The sequence below is a fragment of the Parasteatoda tepidariorum genome, chromosome 8 (assembly GCF_982258835.1).
Source record: "Parasteatoda tepidariorum strain Cologne lab strain chromosome 8, Ptep-v5.0, whole genome shotgun sequence".
Classification (NCBI taxonomy): domain Eukaryota; kingdom Metazoa; phylum Arthropoda; class Arachnida; order Araneae; family Theridiidae; genus Parasteatoda; species Parasteatoda tepidariorum.
Window position 1 is genome coordinate 71,621,753 of NC_141762.1, and position 22,900 is coordinate 71,644,652.

General features: G+C 30.5%; 1 protein-coding gene across 1 annotated transcript in view; it reads right to left on the reverse strand.

Moving 5' to 3' along the window:
* Positions 1-22,900, reverse strand: part of LOC147806300 (inactive pancreatic lipase-related protein 1-like) — a 52,676-nt gene that overhangs the window by 23,414 nt on the left and 6,362 nt on the right. The window contains exons 2-3 of the mRNA XM_087169132.1: positions 17,349-17,668; positions 3,327-3,473 (exon numbers count right to left, since the gene is read on the reverse strand). Of these exons, the coding sequence (XP_087025258.1) occupies positions 3,327-3,473; positions 17,349-17,668 (467 nt within the window). The remainder of the gene's footprint in view (positions 1-3,326; positions 3,474-17,348; positions 17,669-22,900) is intronic.

Below are 22,900 nucleotides of genomic sequence, written 5' to 3' on the forward strand. Positions count from 1 at the left end.
AAAGCCATTTTTAGAAATAAACAAAATAGCATCGAAATAAATAAAGCAAAATATTTATGCGTATATGTATGCATGTATCTTATACAAATTCGCAATTCTGACCGATACGCACCAAATTCGGTGTACAGTGAGCAAAAAAAATAAATAAATAAGTGGAACATCCTTAATAACTTTTAATCTAATGACTATTATCTTCACGTTCTAGGACTCAATCTTAATGGTTCGAAGGGGTGACCTCAAATATGCTAATCAATAAGCGCAGACGATATTTTAAGTTACGAAATCAGACACAAAAACGTACTTTCTCTGAATAAACATACCTTTTTTTCGACGGATTCGGATTTCTGACTAGGTAGCTTTCAAAGTAGCCGCAATCTGGGAAATATGGTTCCAATAGTTTGGTCAGGTAAGGGGTCCTAACAATATAGATCCCTTAATGTTAATTCAATTTTTTGCATATTTCGCTATATTTCGGTATCTTTTTAAGCGAATTGAAAAGTTTTGCACACAGCTATTAAATTTGTTTATCCAAAAATATAATTCCATGCAAAAATAAATTTTAGTTAATATTTATTATTTTTATTACATTATTTAGTAATCATCGAAACAATTTTGAATCGTAAGACGTACAAGTTTTGCATCATTTTAAAGTACGCAGTTTTAAATGGGAAAGTACAAAATTCGACCAAAATCGGTTGATTAGTTCCTGAGAAATCAAATTTTAAATATATGACTTTTTAAAAATTCGATTTCTCAGGAATTATTCGACCGATTTAGCTCAAATTTTGTATTTTGCCATTTAAAATTACAAACTTAAAAATTATGCGCAAAAAATTTTATACCTTGCAGTTCATGTTTTTTTTTTCGATTATTATTAAATGAAATAATAAAAAATAATAAATATTTACAAAAATTTGATTTTTGCATGAAATTATCTTTAAACTAAAAAATTTTATGATTATGTGCAATTTTTTTTTTAATTCGCTTAAAATGTTTTCGAGATTTAGCGAAATACTCAAAAAGTAAAACTAACATTAAGGGCCGCAGAAAGTAAAACTAACAAAACTTTGGACCGCTCTCCTGATCAAACTATTGGGACCACATTTCCCAGATTGCGGCTACCTCCAAATATGTCGAAAAGAAGCTATGTTTATTAAGAGAAAGTATGTTTTAAAGTCTTGTTCCGTAACTTAAAATATCGTCTGCACTTGTTCATTAGCATATTTGACCTCATCCCCTCGACCTTGAACGTGATCCGATCAAAAACTATTCAGAGTAGTCCGCTCTTCTTTTTTTTTTTTTTTCTTCTTTTTTTTTTCGCACTGTATTTACGTTTACGTTTGAAAGATACGGAGTTCAACATTAAAACTCCCTTTGGTATCAATATTAATTGTGCCAAGTAGGTTAAGGTGGCGCTGATATCTTTTAAAACGTGAAAGTACAATTGAAATCTGCAAGCACAGTTATAAGTACAATATTTAAATACTTCATTCAAGAGTGTTTGATATCTGATATGTCCAAGAGTCAATTATTTATTTTTAAAATATGCATATTTTGGTTCATTATTTCCTTTTTCATAAAAATTTCTTTAAAATATAAATGAAGCCGGAGGCAAAGAGAACAATTTTAAAGTAATTGAAATTTTCTTAATTGTATTTTGATAAAGATAAAAATTTATTTTCATGTAAAAAAAACTGCAAAATTTGAACCTGAATTGTTCGTTAGATTCTTTTTGAAAATTACCTAGATAAGAAAAGTTAGTCCCGAATGAAGTTCAGCACCGCGAATAAAGCAAATAATTGCACCAAAACAGACATGCTACAGTTTCAGTTCTATAAACAAATATTCCGTCAGAATAGTAACCATAAAAAAAAAAACGTAATCAATCGAAAATAAATTTCCGAATAATATAGCTGACAGGATACAAAACGCAATAAAAGAAAGAAAAAAACTTATAAAATGTACCGTACGTAATACTTTATACCGTGGAACAACTAAAATACGGTTAATTTATTGTGTTTTTCAATCGAGAGTTATGTATATTATTACTAAATATTAAGCACTTACAGAAAATATGACACATGAATAAAGTTAAAAACAAGGCGGATAAAGAAATTATTTCTTAAAAACAGACATCTAACAATTACGGTATTAAAAACAACAAAAAAAAACCCTGCTTCTCAGTGCCGAAACACAGAATAACAGAATTGTGACCTCTACAAGAAAAACTATTTAATTTAAAAAAAAATTCCGATCAAAAGAGCTGATAGGATACAAAACACAATAAAGGTAATTAAATAGCACTATAAATAAAATAAATATTTTATAGGTATATTTTATAGACTATTATATAGACTGCGGTATATTTTATAGACTATTTTTATTTATTATTATTCATAATAAATGAAAATAATCTAGAAAATATACCGTGCATAACACTTAATAGTATGGAAGGACTCAAATACGATTAATTCATGCCGTGATTCAAGCGAGGGTAATATAATTACGTAAAATGTTAATCATTCATAGCGATCCGTGGTGGCTCGGGAGATAGAGCGTTCGACTTCCAAAGAGGTCAATCCCGGCAATGACTGGTCTATACGAATTCCGCACCCGGCTCACACCAGTCACAGTGTTGACTGAAAATATCCTCAGTGGTAGAGGGATCATGGGTTGGAGTCCCCTTGCTGTCAGGCAAACCGTGGGGGGTTTTCCTCTCCATGTAACACAAAGGCAGTTTAGTTCCATAAAAAAGTTCTCTATGAAAGCAAAATTTCTCCCAATTCTTGATCCAGAGTTCCCTTGTCTTCTGGATAGGATTCAAAATTACAAGGCTTTCGAGGTGAACATTAGTAGTCGTAAGCCCAAAAATTGGGTCGGCTGTTCAAGGACGGGTATAAAATAGAATAAATTAATTTAGAGCAAACATAAAAACATTATACTATTACAATAGTAACACGCTATTAATAACATTCAAATATAATATTTCCTACTACTCCTTTTAATTGGATTTAAATTTATAATTCGTTTTCTGTGAGTCACACTACACAATTACTCTACAAACACACAACTTTAAATGTTATAAAAATACTAAAAAAAATACTTGGGAATAAGAATAAAACTGATTCATTTCTTTTGCCCAGAAAATATTTTATTTCTCATTTTATAATTTTAAGGTATTTCATATTTTTAAGTTAATTGTAGATAGTTAGTTTATTTCGAACTAGATGTCACCACTTATCAAATAACACTAGTAAAAAGATAGGCACTTTTATGACCGTTTTCTAGAAAATTAACCGATCGGTAAGGGGTTACCATACTCTTACCATTATGTTTTTAATGACATAGGCAACGTGTTTTCCTACAGTCTTCGTATTTTCAGCACTTGGAAGGTAATCGGGTCCATTTCCCCATGTCCAATCAACCAGAATCACATTGTATAAGCCACGTTTAAACAGCTCGGTTTTCATCTCCTAGTGAAAAATGACAAATTATTCAGCAATCACATATTTTCTTTATAATTACAAAAATTAAATATACCATAACAACGTATTCAAAAATGAAAAAAAAAGCTTAGTAATATTTGCTCAGAACTCATTCGAGTTATCTTTATTATATATATATATAAAGAAAAATTTCAATTCCAACCCGATTTCAGCTAAAAATTATTGTATGTATATATTTATTGGCAAGCTTAATGTGACGCTTATCGTCACTTAATTCAGAATCACAATAAAACATTTAAAATAGATTTATCGTAAATTGCAAAATAATTGATTAGATTTAAAATACTGTGGAAACTTCCATTAGTACATAGAACTTAAGCAAATACAAATAAACTCTCTTGATTAAAGTTAAGAAATACGTGTCGGAAAGGGTTAATCAGAAGTTTATAGTCCAAGTTTGATCTCTTGTGTGACCTTTCCAGAATTTAGCAATAGTTTTATCTAGCAAAAAGTTTAGTATAAAAGATCAAAAAAAGACAACAAAAACAGTAGCAGTAGTAGTAGAGAGAGTAGAACCGAGTCATTTTGAGGTTCACCAACTTCCAATATGAACATCAGTATGGGTAAGTTCTCTCCATGCCAATTAGTTTATTTGTAACCAATCAAAGCCTTTTAATTAATTTGTTATTTAAATTTTGTATTTTATTAAAGTGTTATTAATCTAAGTATTTTAAATAGTTGAAGTATGTAAATTAATTCGACAATATATGCATAAAATAAAACGATCACAGGTTAAATTGATAAGTAGTAGTTTTGTGTCTGTAAACCACCGTAACAATATGGTGCCGTGTAACAATATGGCGCTTCCAAAAAAAAAATTTTTTTTCCCTCTCTATCCCTTTGAGGCACACGAACATAAATTTTCATATTTTTTTAAAATTGAGAAACTAATTATGATGCTTAGGATCTAAGAATGGGAAAATGACATTTAAAAAAAATTCTGATTCATTGCACCACACAGGGGGTGGTGGTTTCGGTGGTTAACCAGTGTCCACATAGAACATTTTCATGTGAAAAAAATATATTATCTTTTTTAACTTTTTTTACAATAAATTTTCACTTTTCAGAAATCAAACAATAAACTTAAAGTACTAAAACTATTTATATAATTTTAAAGACCAAAAAAGGCTTTAACAAATATAATATAATACAAAAATAGTATATAATAAAATATATATTAGTGAAAAATAAAACGCATGAATTTCAAACACAAAAAATACTCTAAGTAAAATATAATATATATTATACAATATCAGGATAAAATAAATAGTACAGAAATATATAATAATAAAAATAAAATGTATAATAATAAAAATAAAATATGAAATAAAATGAATTGATTATCATTGAATTGAAATTGATTATCTTAATTGAAAATCAACAATATAAATAAATAATAATAATAATAAAAAATTTAAATTCTTAATTTTTAAGACAAATAAAATGCAGAAAAATTTTAATAGTAGAAAATGGATATTATAGCATCAACTAAATACGACTGTTCGCTTATTCAAAAAGAACTCAAATGAGCAGAATTAACTTGTTTCAGATAAGAAATTTGAAGTAATAGACTTTATTTTCAATAGAAATAGATAAGAGACACATTGCTCCCCATTTATAAGCCCCATGAAGAAAAAACCCTAATAAATTTTTACCCACTTCACTATCTGAGTGAAGGAAGGGGGAAAAAGTATAAAGACTCGTGTTGGTGGATATAATGTTCTAGGGGCACAGTGGCTTCACTCTGAAACCAAAAAATATAAAGGTAAAAATTAAATACTTTTCTGAGGAATCTTTATTGGGAAAAATTTGTGTGTCAAAAGAAGCTCATAAACAACAAATCTGAGTGATATGCTTCAAACTTTTTTTGTATTTTATTGAGTAAAAAAAAAAAAAACTTGCAGTAATGAAAAAGGGCCTTGAAAACTTTTTATTTTTTTCAAAGGAAGATATAATCTAAGTGTAGTGCTGCTATCTGGTGATGTTTAGTAAAGTTAAAATAATACTTTAATATTATTGGTTTCGGAGATTGACCTTTGTGCCGCTAAGAATAATTTTTTAAAAAGTGCGGTTTCGCTGTCGTACCACTGTGCTTAAAAGGGCTATGGTAATATGCAATGAGTTATTTATTTTCGAATGATTTTATATTGTCAGGTAATTTAATTTTTCGTTGTAATCATGCATTAACAATGCAAGTGTAAATATTTCTAAGTGTTTAGTACTTTAAATGTTGTTGACAAATTTCACTTACTAGTGTATTAAAAATGGCAGAAATCCCAAACCCTAATAAAATAGCCGGTTATCAAAATCTAGTTAACATCTTTGACGGAGAAATATTTTCTAATGTTGCATATTTTCTTACAAATCTTGAAGAGGTAGGTACTATAGCAGAATGGAATGATGCAGAACATATCGCGGTTATGAAAAGTAAACTAAAAGGCCCAGCATTACAATTTTTTATAGATGATCCCGAACTCCTAAATGAAAAGAAATATGAAAACATTAAGAATAAATTTTCTAAATTTTTTGCAAAGAAATCTACTCTTTTGCACCGCCAACAACAATTTTCTAATTGCAGACAAAATCCAGGTGAATCAATTCGAAGTTACTCATCTAGGTTATCAAATTTAACAATTAACTATTTTGGTCTTGAAAATTCATCTAAGGAAAATGCAGATACTATAGTCGACCAAACTAAACTGGCAAAATTCTTAGAAGGTCTCCAGCCATCACTTAAGCGATTGACTTTGAGTCGTAACCCAAAAACATTCAATGAAGCTGTTGAAAATGCTTTACTGGATGAGGTTAACATTAAATTCACATCGGAACTTGAAGTAGTAAACAATGTAGTAACAGAGCCCGAAACGGCGATTGAAAAGAAAATGACAGAATTTCTTAACAAACAAACTGAAATATCAAATAATATGATAAATACTATTTCCAAACAATTAGAGAAAATAAATTTTGATGATAGAAATAGGAGAATGCCCCAACAAAAAACTCAAAGAAATCTATCTTGTATGCACTGCGGTCGTCGGAATCATCTTTCATCTCAATGTTGGTTTCAACACAGTAGGAGCAAAAGCAATCCTTTGGCAAATAATAGGGATACTTTCCCTCGCAATAGAAATAATTACAGAACAAATCAAAGCAACATGATTTTGAACGCTTCTAACCCTTATCATACGAGGTCAATAAACCAAAATCCCCGTTTCACAGATAACAGATCTACCGTACCAAAACAAAGATATTTAAACTTTCAAAGGGATCGATAAAATCCCAACGAATCCCTCAAACTTTAAAGGGTAACACTCAAAATACTTTATCTTATCAATTAGGTCAGAATTGCGCATTGCCAGTCATTCAATTGGAAATCGGAAACATTAAATGTTATGCACTTTTAGATTCGGGAGCGAGTGTATCTCTGTTAAGTGATAAAATATTAAAGAAAGTAAATTCAAAATTGATAAAGTATAAACCTTTTAATTCAAATATCAAAATAACTACTTTAAGTGGAAGTGAAATAAAATCTTATTCGAATGTTACCTTACCACTTTCAATTAATGACAAAATCTTCCGACATGATTTTTTAGTCACCTATTCTGACCTAGCTCAAGATTACGACATAATTTTAGGAATTGATTTTCTTTCCTCATTTCATTGCAAAATAAATTTTGTGGATAAGGTTGTTACTTTTAATGATTTACCATCTCAAATACATAAATTCGAAATTCATAAAATAAATGTTTTAATCAAGGAAACTATAGGAAAACTTGTTAGAAAGATTAAACTCAAGCCTAATGAATCGGTTGTTGTAAAAATCAAATCAGATAAGAAAATTCAACCGGGAAGTTCTGTACTGCTAACTCCAATGAATTCTAATTATAAGATTGAAATGCATAACTCATTGTGCAAAGTTGATCAAAATGGTCACATTCCATTGATAGTAAATAACCTTTCACAGAATAATTTACACCTAAATAAAAATATGAAAGTAGCCCAGATAAATTCTGAAATTAAACTGGAGGCAAATGAATCTATAGCTGACATTCGAAGGAAAGAATTTAAATTAGATGATTTTAATATGTCTGGGGTTCCAAATAAAGCAAAAGAGGAATTATCTCAACTACTTGTTGAATTTGCGGATATTTTTAGCACGTCTTTAAAAACTATAGGAAAATGCACATTAGAAGCTCCTCCAATAGAAATTACTAATTTTAACCCGATTCAGTGTAGACCTTTTCCTGTACCTGTATATTTGCGAAATACACTTAAGAATCAAATTTCAGACTTAGAAAATGCAGGAATAATAGAGAAAACAAATAGTAGATATAGCTTTCCTTTAATTTTAGTGCGAAAAAAGGAGGAAAATCAATGGCGTTTAGTTATTGATTATCGTAAACTAAATCAAATTACAATTTCTTCAACAATTTCTTCAACTTATTTAATTTCTGACATTCTAAACTCTTTACGAGGTTCAAATTATTTTAGTACCTTGGATGCAAATTCCAGTTTTCACCAAATTAAATTGCGTGACGAAGATAAACATTTAACAGCTTTTTCAAGCCCGTACGGAAATTTTCGATATAACTATTTAAGTTTCGGGATGAAAAATTCTGCACAAGTCTTTCAAGAAACGGCTGACAAAATCCTTAATGGACTCCAATCAGAAAACATTTCAGCATATATCGATGATGTTATGGTACCCTCTCAAACAATTTCTGAGTCTCTACGAAAATTAAGACTGCTATTTGAACGCTTTCGTCATTATGGGTTAACCTTAAACCCAAAGAAATGTCATTTTCTCCAAACAAGCATCCGATATCTCGGACATATAGTTGATAAGGAAAGTATAAAGCCTCTACCGGATAATCTTAATTCCATAAAACATTTTCCAGTTCCTAGTACATTACGCAAATTAAGGCGTTTCCTTGGACTAGCAAATTATTATCGTGATTTTATAGAAAATTTTTCTGAAGTGGTAGCACCTTTAACTGATTTAACTAAAAACAAACATAAGTTTAAATGGAATTCCTCTGCACAAAACGCATTTGAAATAATTAAATCCAAACTATTATCAGATGTCATGCTTAAACACCCTAATTTTGAAGAGATGTTTTACTTGAATACAGATGCGTCAGCGATTGCAGTAGGCGCTGCTCTTCTTCAAAAAGATGAAAATGGGATTTTACGTCCAATAAGTTATTTCTCTTATAAATTAAAACCCCACGAGAAAAAATGGCCCGCGATGCATCTTGAAGCCTATGCAATTTTACTTGCGGTACGACACTTTAAAATTTTTCTCTATGGCAGAAAATTTACTATACTCTCAGATTGCAAATCTCTAAATTATTTAGTAAAATTAGATTCTCCAGCGAGTAAACTTTCACGTTGGCTGCTAGAACTTTCTAATTACCATTTTGATTTTGAGCAAATAAAAGGTTCTGACAATTTCTTAGGTGATCTTTTAAGTAGAGATATAGATGAAACCATTAATGTTGTAAAAATTGATGTACCGGACATAGAAAAAATTAAAAATGAGCAAAGAAAAGATTCTTTTTTAATACCTATTATAGATTAATTGGAAGGGAAAAGTGCAAATTGTAAATCACAGTATGAAAATTATTTTTTAGACAAAGGTTTGCTTAAAAGAATTACTAATCGAAACAAACATGCACCAAGAGATGATTATTATGAACAAATAGTAATACCTCAAAGCTTAATACCACATATATTGGAGGGTTGTGAAACTGTACATTTTGCATTTTCTAAAAATTACCGTTCCATTAGGGAAAAATATTATTGGTCGGGAATGTATAGTGATATTAAAAACTTTTCCAATTCATGTAAATTATGTATTGAAAGAAAAGGCTTTACAATAACTAAATCTCCAATTCAAAATTTTGTAACACCTTCTCAACCTATGGATCTTGTGAGCTTAGATATATTAGGACCATTACCAATGTCTATTACAGGGAATAAATATGTATTAACTATAATTGATCATTTTACGAAATATAGTACATTGTACGCTCTAAAAAACATTACTGCTGAAACTATCGCTGATAAACTTATGAAATTTATCATAATTTTCGGTATTCCAAATTCCATTTTAACTGATTTAGGAACGAATTTCCAGAGTCATCTTTTTAATGAACTCTCGCGACAACTACAAATTCATAAATTGAAAACTACCCCCTATAGACCACAGACTAACAGTCAATCAGAGAGAATAAATAAAAGTATTAAAACGAGCTTGACTTGTCTCTCTGAAACAATTTCTAATTGGGATACATATTTAGACTACTATAGTTATATTTATAACAACTCTTATCACGACACTACTCATGAGAAACCTTCATTTCTAATGTTTAATCGTGATCTTATTTTACCTTTCCATTTATTGGAAGAAAAACCTAATATTCATTACTTTCCTTGTGACAATTACATCGAGGAAAATTTATCAAAAATGAAATTTGTTTATCGTAATGTATATAAAAACCTCGAAATGTCAGCGGAAAAGCAGAGTAGAATTCGTCAAAATGTAGCAAAGGAAAAGTCATTTCACGTAGGACAAAAGGTTTATCTTTACACACCAGCTACAAATCAATCAACAGGGCGAGCATTTTCAAAAAAATTTTCAGGCCCGTATCGTGTAATTCAAAAACATTCTGATTTAAATTATTCCATAGTAGACATTAATAAACCCCGCACGAAACCAATGCGGATACATGTTGATAGAATGTTTGCATATGAAGAACGTCGACCTGACTTATTATTATCGGATACTCAGAAAATTCCGCAGAAGTCAGACGTGGATATATCAGTAACGCATAAAAATGTTGTACCGAATTTGTTTTATGAAGAAAACGAAACTGACGATTACTGTCCCCCCTCTTATCATATGCCGCAAAAACGATCGTCAAACAACACTAATACTTCTAACGCCAAGGTAGCGATAAGTGACAAAACAGTCCCTGTGGATAAGCCAACTCAGAGCCGATATAATTTGCGGTCAAGAACAAATAAGGTAGGTGAAATAAGGACTACCACTAGTCAAAACCATTCGATCGCTGATAGATTGTTAAATTGGGCAATTACTGGTGATAAAAATCAAGAGGATAAGAATATAGTGGATAAGATATCCGATGCCATAGCAAATAAATTTTTGGATCCACACCCACCTGATTCTGTCAATACATTGTTTTACAAACCTCACAAGACACGTGTTTACTATCGAACGTACTAATTTAAATAAATAAATACCTAAAATTAAATGCAAACAAACGTTATTTACAAAAGAATACTGAAAAATATGGCAACATTCATTAATTAAAAAATAATTAAATATATACTCGTAAATACTTGCGTTGGTTGTGAATAAGTAAAGGCCTAACTTATCCGTGATCAAGAATGATAATCTCCTTTACTGTTTGTAGAGATGTATTGCGCAGGCGTAATTGCAGGTTCTTTTACACTTTAGTGGATTATCATAGGTATTTCGAATTGATAAAATACTGGCATTTTGTAAATAATTTTGCTATTTAAGAGATATTAATGCATAAATAATTACTTATAATTTCTAACAAATAAATAAATGAATGAAGATATATCCTAAAAGATTTTTTTTTCCTTAAAAGAAACTTATTCTACATCTACCTGTATTAAAAAAAATATTAACCAATTATTTATGAAGAAAATGATTTTTCATGATACTTAACAAAATTATATGGTATGTAAAGTCATTCGAAGGTATTATACTTGTTACTCCTTATCTAGTTATTGGTGGTAAACAGACAATTCTACTATAATGAATACTATCATTAAATGTTTGAAAAAAAATACACAACGTAATTTTGTACAAAAAAAATTTAATAAATAAATAAAATAAATTAATTAAAAAAAAAAAAAAACTTTTTTGTTAAAAAAAAAAAAAAAAATTCTATCACAATCATGTATATATATGCATAAAAAAATGCTATACTGAATAAATTGAATCAGAGGAATAATTTACGCTTTAGTAAGTTAAAAGATTAATCTTTAAAGGCTTCAACAAGCAACATGTATATGTATATTTAATTTCCCTTTTAAGAAAATGGAGAGACTTCCCATATCTGTTTTCATTTCAGTCATTTTTCTGCTTGCGGTCACATTTATTTCTGTGCAAGCCTATGAAATCAAAATGTGCGAAATAACTCCTCATGTGAACAAGAGTTGCAGAGATTTAAACTCCACAGAAGCAGAAAGTTTAGAGTTGCCACCAACGGCATGCCTTCGGACCTCATGCAACAACTGTGTTCTATCTTCGCAAGCATTAATAGTTCAGCAGGATGAGACCCTTACGTCACCTACAAAGTTTCTGTCCAGACCAACCAACAACAATGGCAATATATCTTCCTTTTTGTGTTCAGAAACAGACTTGGAGAGAGGTGATGCCATAGCATCCCCTTGTGAGTGTTCATCGGAGAACTGCACAGGAACTCCTGAATTCTGTTCTTTATTCCCATGCCATCCTCATGCGACATGCAAATGTGTTGTTAGAAAAGTCACATATGAACTACTCAGTTTCGAATCTAATCGCTGGATTTTAAACACGACAATGATTACCTTCGACATATGTCTATTTAGAAAACCTTTTATAGGTCGGAAATCGAGACGTCCTCTTGAATTTGAGAGCGCACAATTCATCCAGCATAATCTCACTCTAATTTTCAACGAACCTGTAGTCTCTTTACCTGGACCGGGTAAATTAATCGCAAGAATTTCAGGGAATGAAATTATATTTAATGTCGAAAAGGATTTAAACGTAATTTTGCCAACAGAACTAATAGCTTTTAAGGAAAAATTAACCTTAATCTTTATATCAACCGATGGGAAAGCGGTCCATGGAGAGATCGTGTTAGAAGGAAAAGCCATTTGCCGTTCCACGAATTGCATTTTTTGCAAGGAATTTTTGTTCCAAATTAAGTGTTGGCCTCGTCATATAGCTTACACAGTTTACGTTGTTCTTGCCATATTACTACTCCTCCTATTGATATTTTTAAGGCTGATTTTTAAAGGACTAGCAGCATTTCTTAAAGCATCACTTTACATTTTATTAATCATTTTTAAATTACTTAAAAGTATTTTTCGATTTTTCTTGCTGGGAGGAGCTATAGTTGGTACAACGACGCGCCGTCAGTTGCTTAACTTACACGATTTTTTGGAAAATAATGCACAGCAACAAGCCAGACAGAACACATTGCCCTTACTATTGCTTGTATCTCTTTTTGCAACTGTCGCAAGTGACTGCACTAGCCATTCCATCATCTCTTCGAAACTACAGAACTGTCAAGTAGTTAATGGACAGCAACACTGTGCTATTTTTACTACAGCGGAGATAACATTAAAAAATCTTGAGTATCAGACCTGTTTGTGGTTTCAGGACACTCATAAAAATAACCTTTTTCACCTAAAATTAAAACTCATCTCTGCGCAGTGTAAGTTTTCTTCAAAACGATTATATTTTACATTTCCCGTTCATGAAAAAACCATTAGTCAGTTGGCCTGTCCTCAAAATTATTATTGTGCTTGGGGTACACATTGCACACCTAATAAGGATTTCGAAGCACTAACTGATGAAAGCAAGGCATACCCAGGAACAACGAATTGTCACCCGTCTAGTGTGGGAAGTGGCTGCACAATTATTTCTAGGATGGGGTGCTTGTTTTACAGAGTCTTCTACGTTCCTGATCTTCTCCACTCATATGAAGTTCGTTCAATAACAGGACACCACTGCTCTTATACTATCGCTATTGAACGATCCGAAAATAAAACTTCGGAGGTTTTGACATTTCAATCCTCGACCCAAACCAGAGATGGTATATTCATAGAAATTCAAGGCTCCCTTAACCAGCCTCAACTCCATTTCACCGATTCCCTTGTCATAAGAGTAGGTGACCCCTCCGAAGCCTACCTAACTCCAACCAGCCCACAGCACGTCCCAATGGCAGGTCTCGTTGGACAAATCCAAGCCAATGAAAGCTATACAAAAGATTTCATCTTCGATCCAGAAATCACACAATGTGATTTTTTTGAAACAACACTACGATGTTCAAGGAAGCCAGATGGTCTGCAAAGACTAGTGAATTCCAAGGAAAAGGCTCTTCCTTCGGCCAGAGAACTTCACTTGTTCTCAATCGAAAAAGGTTCTCTTATATCAGACCTTTTATCGACAGCTCCTATTAAACTGTCTCTCAGTTTCAGTGACTTTAAAATTAGTCTTCAAACGACTCAAGTTTGTCCTAAAATTCTTGAAAGTCCAGTGACAGCTAAAGGCTGTTATTCTTGCCAAATTCTCAGTGATCTGAAATTTAGTGCTCTTTCTAGCTGTCAATCAGGAACAGTGTCTGTTGAATTACAGAAAATTACTTTGTATACACAATCAATGATTTTAGAAACTGAGCCAAAAGAATTTATAATTAAATTTCAAGCTGAACATAAATGCTATGATGAAAAATTATGCCTCGTTGCGAGGGAGATGAAGCATTGTAAGCTTATTTCCTTTTGTTTAAGTGAACCAAGCATCAATCTTATTAATTTTAATTCCACTTACACTAAATCCTTTATAAGTGATGATTCTTCTGGTTCAGGTTTCTTTAGTTTTATATCTTTTCCTGCTTTATCAAATATATTTTTTATACTAAAAATGATAGGTGCATTTTTGATTATTATTTGTTTAAGCATTACTGTTATTTCAACATGTATTACCTGTTGTAGACGATAATATATATCTCTGTTAATTTTGACAATAATTAATTATTATTTATTTACATGATTATTTTTCTTCTCTTCTTTTCCTCGTGTCACACTTGTGCAAAAGTATGTATCTACACAATGATTATGTTTCTTTTATATACATTTTGTTTAAGTAATATTTGTTTTTATGTTTCTTGTGTTATTAGAAAAAATATTTTTTAATTTTATTATGAATGCATGCTACTTTTATGTTTATAATTGGTACAATAGAGTTGTATATTGGAGAGATACTTGCCTATACAGGTGGCAAGAATTATTTTTTTTCTCTTTTTTTTTACTGTTCATGAGGAAAATGTGACGCTTATCGTCACTTAATTCAGAATCACAATAAAACATTTAAAATAGATTTATCGTAAATTGCAAAATAATTGATTAGATTTAAAATACTGTGGAAACTTCCATTAGTACATAGAACTTAAGCAAATACAAATAAACACTCTTGATTAAAGTTAAGAAATACGTGTCGAAAAGGGTTAATCACAAGTTTATAGTCCAAGTTTGATCTCTTGTGTGACCTTTCCAGAATTTAGCAATAGTTTTATCTAGCAAAAAGTTTAGTATAAAAGATCAAAAAAAGACAACAAAAACAGTAGCAGTAGTAGTAGAGAGAGTAGAACCGAGTCATTTTGAGGTTCACCAACTTCCAATATGAACATCAGTATGGGTAAGTTCTCTCCATGCCAATTAGTTTATTTGTTACCAATCAAAGCCTTTTAATTAATTTGTTATTTAAATTTTGTATTTTATTAAAGTGTTATTAATCTAAGTATTTTAAATAGTTGAAGTATGTAAATTAATTCGACAATATATGCATAAAATAAAACGATCACAGGTTAAATTGATAAGTAGTAGTTTTGTGTCTGCAAACCACCGTAACATTAATATTTGTTAACTTTTCATATCATCTAAAGCAAATGCTAGGTAGTTTCGCTCCAAAAGTTGTCAATACATTCAAAATTGCATTAATTTTACATTTTCTTTTTTTGTAGTGAATCCCTTTTGTCTTTCAAGTTTCAAACTGCAATGTTAGAGAGTTAATACCTAATGATTGTACGTTCTGCATGCGGATATGCTTTTCATTGCCAGAAATAAAACAAAATTATCAAATTATATCATTATTATTTTCGATTGTCGATTTTACAAGTAATTGAATTCTGATTTGCGATTTGACGTAAAACGTAGATTGTTTTTAATACCAGCATTGAAACACGTAAGAGTACTGCATCAGCTAGGCAGATAGATTGTTCAACATCTATGATGAAAAAAGAATTGTCTAGCTAAACGGTTCCCAAATCTTTTCAACTGCGGTAACCCTGAATGATTGACCTTCTTTTGACGTAATCCCGAAGTGAAGTTCATAAGCTATACTGAACATATTAACCAACTGACTATTTTGAAAATATTTAACTTGAAGAATAAAATTTTTTCAATGATTGGTCTAGCTTTCTAACAAGTTATTATTGCCAATTCGTAAAAGTATTGAATGATCCTAAACTTGTGGTTTGATTTAAAGTTCCCTATTCGTAGTTTTGGGTGATAGTGCTGAACACTCAAGACTATAGCATCGGCTATGGAGATCAGTTGCTTGACATCGGTAAAAAAAACTTAGATATATTTCGACCACTATTGTCTATGACTGTAAGTAATTAAAAGCGCAAACCATGATTTAAGATTTAATTGAAGGTTTTCAAATTGCATAGCCTTTTGAATGTAGCATTGAATAATGAGTTTAGCCTTAGCTACTCAAAATTGCTTGACATTAGTGACAAACAAAAATAAATAAAATGAAAGGAGATAAAAAAAGCATTTAGTCATACAGAAAGTCATTAGAGTCAATTAGTTGGAAGTAATTAAATGCACGAACGCGTGATCCCCAATTTATGATTTGAAGTTTTTGGCAGTATTGAAAGTATATAACACCATGTGTGTTCAACGCATGTTCAACGTTAGTAATAAAAAAGAAAATCTAGTCCTACTACCATCGATTATTGTTGAGGGTTATAAGTAATTAAGTGCATGAATGCCTGATCTCCAATTTATGTTTTGAATAAGGGTTCTCTGTTTTTCATAATATACATCGATATTTATCGAAGAAAACTGACAAAATCTATACAATCTACAAGCAAATTGTTATCATGCTTACAATGAACTTTATTTACATGAATTAAAGTAAAACTAAAAAGCACTATTACTATGATTTTCTGAACCTTTCAGAAACGACGCACTTCCCAGAAAACAGACCACATTATATTGAATTTTCATTTTTAATTGGTTGGCACAGAAAGGTTGACTAATTTAGTCATTTTTTAAACTTATTAGAAACATTAGTAAGCAAAGTTGGATTCCTTGAAGATTAAATAAAGGTGTGCAAAAAAAAAAAAATCTCGTCTTTTAACCTTAACTTACGGGTACTGTAAACCTTTTTTTTTTTTTTTTTTTTTTTTTTTTTTTTTTTTTTTTTTGCCCTTTTTTCATTCTAGCTTTGTTCAGGTTCTCAAATGAAAAATTTTATTTGTGTTGAAAACTTAATGATAAGTTCAAGAGTTAAATTATCATTAAGATTTATAAATTAACAAGAACAATGTTTATAATTTAACCTTCACTTTTAAAGTGTTAATGAAAGTACATGAAAGCATGAGCGAAAATCTTGTTTCAGTGATCATCATAAAATCTAAAATTAACATTGAGGAAGTGAATTTATCCGCAGTTTGAGAACTCTTTCTACACTAGATTTGCGATTCATCCTCATTTGCAGAAGGTTTTTCTAGACTTGTTTTGTAAATACAGATACAATCTCGCAATCGACAAATCAATGCAAGCCTAATATCATAGCGCGTAGAGTTACATACTTAAGTTTAACATTGTTTCAAGTTTGCATGGTTTATTTGCTAATAATTTATAAGCCTTGTTGGGCTTTGTGATAAATGTTATTGCTGACATTAAAATCAACCTTACTCTGTTATCTGAGCTTGTGAATTCATGGTTTTTCTTCGCATGGTTTAAGGATACTTCTGGTAATGAGATCACAAATACTTTTTCACTTACCCTCATCCATGCTGATCTGCAAACTCCGTCCAAATATCCATGAATGAAGACTTCTGTTTGGTGCAGGGGGTCGAAATTGGAGTTGCTGGGAAGCTTCCCACCACATAAATGTAGAAACTCTGGATTGGATGGGTTTTTTGGCGTGAAAAGAAAGAACAAAGTTTTTGGTTTAAGAAAGGATTCGTGAGCATTTCTCGAGTTGTTGGGAGAAGAAATCCAATGTGAGCCAGCACAGTCTGAGGCTTTAAAAGGTTGGAAACAGAAAGCGGGGTCTTGTTGGAATATTTTCTTTATGAGTTCATTTTCCCAAATCGTTATGCCTAAAATATTTATTTACATGAAATCAATACAAAACAATTACAGTGCTTTCTACAAAAAATAAACAAACTTTGCGAAAAAAGAATATTAGTTTGGAAAATATTGCCCGAAGAAACATGCTTCATTTGGACAATTTTCTCTAGACCAGCACTTCATAATAGTCTGAACACTTCACACATGATGAGATTAGTGGATGAAGGCTCTGAATAATATTTTAGTGAATTTGACAAGATTTATATATTTACAGTTGATAATGAATACTATGCCAAAATGAAATCTATACTATTTCTTATTCTCAAGCTTCCAGTTGGCGAAATTTATAAGTCCCTTGTAGCCAAAAGACAGGTTCTCCTACTGTTTATTACTCGTCTACTGTTTATTGTCAAATGCACTTAGATCATTTTTCCGCTTCAGAAACACCCAGAGACTGCAACTTGGATTCTTCATCCACTGAGATGTTCTGAATTTGAACACTTATCAAAATTAATGTTGCATGATTAAATAAAACTAAAGTAAGATCTTACCCCCGATAAAAGTAAATTTATTACCAAATTTAAAAAATTAAAATTTTTACCCACAATTCGCTCAGTGTCTCGTGATCAGTAATCACCTAAAACTATTCATAATACCGTATAAATTAGTATTAACCTAATTAAGGTGTTAAAATAAAGCATATATCCGTTAAAGTTGAACCATATTATTGGTACACGGAATCACTATAAAAATGCAAGTTTAATACGGCAGCCTTATTACGGTGTCAAAATATAAATTTAACCCTGGAACTATGTAATGAACTTCAAAGAGATCTAATTTGCGACATGTTATTGCGCAATTGAGCTTCATATTAATGAAACAGCAAATCTGAATAATACTATGGTAAATTGGTGCAGTAAAATTTTCAACAGAGTAAGTAACCTATTTAAATGATCGTGTGGTGTTTAATAAAAAATGTTTCCAAGTTGGAAAAAAAATGAGTTGACGTCATCGCTGTTTTGGTTGTTCAAATTTACGTTACAAAACTTGAAGTTTTAGAGGGTGTGTAGAAAAATGTACGATGCAATAAAAAATGTAGCATTCTATTACTGTTGCTGTCGTCGACTATTAAGGCAGAGGGGGTGCGAATATAATTGTTTTCCAGTGGCTCCATCTATGGCCAAGAATTCGAATTCTGCCACACCCATATGTCACATCCGTTTTATAGGATGGACCCACTTATACATCCATTCATTCATCCACAGATCGTAATTTCGACCTGAACCAGAGAACGATCAATCTCTGATTCAGTACTCCCAGAGGTATAATTTGTTATGGGATCATGAAGGACTTTGTGACCCGACAGATTTAACACGCACCATTCACCATTTATTCGGCGGCAAGTCTTCGGCTGGCTGGTCCAGAGCGCAGCCAAACAACTGTTAAACTCGTATTAAAAAATACCGCGCTGGTTGATCATTAACCATTGCTTGCTGCAAGATGCTATGCAATAAAAGATTTGAAATTTGTCTTGGGCTATTTTCACTTAAAAACTTTTCGTTACGTTTTTATTTATTTATTTATTTTTTATTATTTTTTTAAAGTTTTAATTTGTTCGAAAGTTACTACAATTTTCATTGTTTTCGTGATTTCAATTTCAAACATTGCAATGAACAATGAACTTCATTGTTTCGTATTTTTTTCCCACTTTTTTTTCCTTAAAGTGATTATCATTTATTCATTGATGTAGAAGTATTTTTTATTCTCCATCGAGATATTTATTTTCCTAGCTAGCTCTTGAGTTGATATCATATGTAACAGCAAAAAAGAAATAACTAAAACAAAAAAAAAAAAGAGAGGAAGGGGGAGATTACATGTTGCCAGATATAAATCTTAACACTTATATCGAAATTTTTAAAATTGTAAAAGACTCGAAAGATATAAAATACCGTTTCGAACTTATACTATCATAAAATATTAGGTTAACGTTATATATTTTTAGAAAGTAAAATTACTATTGTTTTATTACTTCTTATTGTATCGCACATTTTGCATTTCTAAGTGAAATTTTTTTTTTCAAAATAGATACAGTTATACAGGGGTTTTATTATACTTTTGTTGCATTTATACAAGTACTTGATCTTACCTAATTCGGGAGTGGGAGTTTCTGATCTAAAATTAGTTTTGTCCGGATGGCTACATATTTTTTCCAAAATGATGTTTTTAGTTTACTTTAGTTTTTGAATGAGTGTGCAAATTTATAAGGAACGTAAAGATGCATGTATACTTGTATCTATGCATACTTGTCATTTATCATGCATACTTGAATATACTTGTGCATATATACTTGTCTGTTCCTTTGAAAAAAACTTTTAAGGCAAACGAAATGATCTTAACGTAATCCAAAATATATTTTTGCCTTTTTCTTACTACTTCCTATGTAGCAGAGAAGTGGGGACGCCTCGTATGGAGTATCCCTAGTATCCCTCGAGTGGATAATAAAAAATTCCTGGTTTGGAATATGTTATTAAATTGCATAAAAACTGTAGCTCGTAGAAAAACCGATTGTTGGTTTGAAATTAGCAACGCGAAAATATCTTGCGTTCCGATCAACTAAAGTTTTCATGCAACAGAAAAAATTCAACAGTGTTTTTTTCCCTTTCCAAATCCAAGTAATTGCTCATTTTTCATTAAGATATGCATAGTAGTAAAATATTCTATCACGAAATTAAAGTAATTACATACTTTGAAAACGAAATGACATTTTATAAAAATATAATGCCAACATTTAAAAAAAAAAAAAAAATTATGAGCAGGCAATTACGGGGTTTGTTGAACAGAGTGAGCTGGGGGCGAAGTGTTCTAGTGATATAACAATTTTATTTTATTACTTTTAATTTATTTTATTCAATTGTATAATTTTTATTTTTAGAAAAATAGATTTTCTATGAAAAAAAAGAGTCTTTAAATTTCAAGTTAGAAAAAAAAAATTCGAAACAATAACTAGTGAAGAAAGAGAAAAATTCCAGTAACTGAATTGATATAAAATTTCCGTGTTTTCCTTATTATTTCTTTTTTCGCAGAATTTATTTTAGCACGTGATTATAAGAAGTAAAACATTGTCAGATGCTAAAATTTTTAAATGATGTTTAAAAAATTACAATGAGCTATGCGATGCACCTGGTAGATTTGACACAAGCGAATAAGATGACTTCGTGTTTAAAAAATAGCTTAAGTACCCTCGTATGAAGTTTGATGGCTAAAATTAACTATTTTTATTAAACAAAAAACAAAAATTCCTCAATCAGTAATCCATTTGTCAACTTGTACTGCTTTTCATACTGCTCCCTTATGTTTTCTTCACTGTCTGATAATGGGATACATGCAAGTGACATACTGTGGGTATCTCGAACCTGATTGGTTGTTAAAACGTGGCTTTGTTTACGTTAGCAACTGTTCTTTCCATTTAATTTCGAGTTGACTTACCCCGTCAAGTATCAATTTTCTTTAGTGATACATTCTATAATCCTTCACAAAGATTTTTTCACAATGATTTCAATTCTTTCACCATATATTTCTTACTTAAAACAAAAACAGGCACGAAGCCATATAGAACATGAGCAAACTAATTATGCATCAAAGCTTCTGGGAACACAAAACAAAAATATCTCACTTTTTACAATAAAATATATAAACTATTAATAAATCTAAGAAAGAATTATATTTCAACAAATTGAATTTGGCGCTGTAGCTAATTAATTTCACGTTAATTAACATCTCAACTTTGACACGCCATTTTGTTTTTTGACGATCAGCTGGCGCTGACGTCATACGTCACATGAGTGGGTATATTTGATCTTCTCCTCGAAGGGCAAGTACCCAATGGAATTTTTTTTAACTGCATTAAAACGGAGTCAATCAGAATTTTCTTAATAACCAATTTAAAATTTATGACGAGAAGGATATTTTTCAGTGCATTTAAATTCTTTTCGTATCTTTTTCTGAAACATGAAAGAAAAAAAAATTGTGTATTTAAATTTTTTTTATAGTATTTTTATTCAAGGGAGGTGAAACTAAACACTTGACATTTTTTTCAATGACATGTAAACCTGACGCGAAGTACAGTGGGCATAATAGAAAATGAAACATCTTGATAACTTTTCTATTATCCAATTATCGTATTTTTATGTACTGAGTTAAAATCTTACTGGTACGATGGCATTTTGGAACTTTAAGCATACTATTTTTCTTACGCAGACGATATTTGAATTTCACATTCTCAAAATATAGAGGGTGAGGGTAAGCCTATTCTGGAAAATTGTTTTTCAATAGTTTAGATTAATTTCAATTTTTTTGTATTATATCATGCTTCTCGAACTCTTTGTGAGAATCTAAAAATTTCTGAGCGCATGAAACTCTTTCATCGAAATCTAACTGAATAAAAATAAAGATTTCATTTAACATTTATTTATTATTTACAATTGATGAATATTAAAATGGTAGAAAAAGTCTTATAAGTTAATCAAATATCTGCATAATATTGGGAATAGTAATTTCAACTGACGAAATCCAAAATTTGAACGGAATCGTTTAAATGGTTCTCGAAAAATGAAAATTGAAAAATAAAACTATTCTGAAACTTTATTACAAAGAAACTATTAGGCTGATTTCGTTTGAATGCAGTGTTTTGCCATTTAAAATTACATTAAATGAAATTAAGCCAAAATTTGTTGCTTTTAACTTCAGAATTTTCTAACCATTTTTTTGAAAAATAAAAAAAAAAATTTAAAAAGGAAATTTTATAAAAACTTTATTTGCATCAAATTATCTTTGGATTAACTAGCCTTAAAACTGAGAACTAAATTCTTTTCAAATGTTTAAATATTAACGAAAGAAAAAAACAAAAACAAAAAATGAAACTAGATGAACCAGCCCAGAGATTCAGAGAAAAAACGCCTTTTATGGCTGATTTTCTAACTTAAAAATATCGTCTGCTAACTGACTAGCATATTTAAAGTTAATTTCTCGAACCATTAAAATTGTATATCAGTGACTGAAATTCCAATTATTAAACGAAAAGAATGTAAGATGCTCTATTTTATATACTGCACACTCTACTCTACATAAATTACAAACAGGTTCGTTCTACCTTTTTTTAATTTTTTCGCTTTTGTAAAAAAATAGATCTAAGCCATTTAATTATGCTAAAAAAACTTCTTTGACTTTATAATTACTTAATTAATACAAAAACTTAAACATTT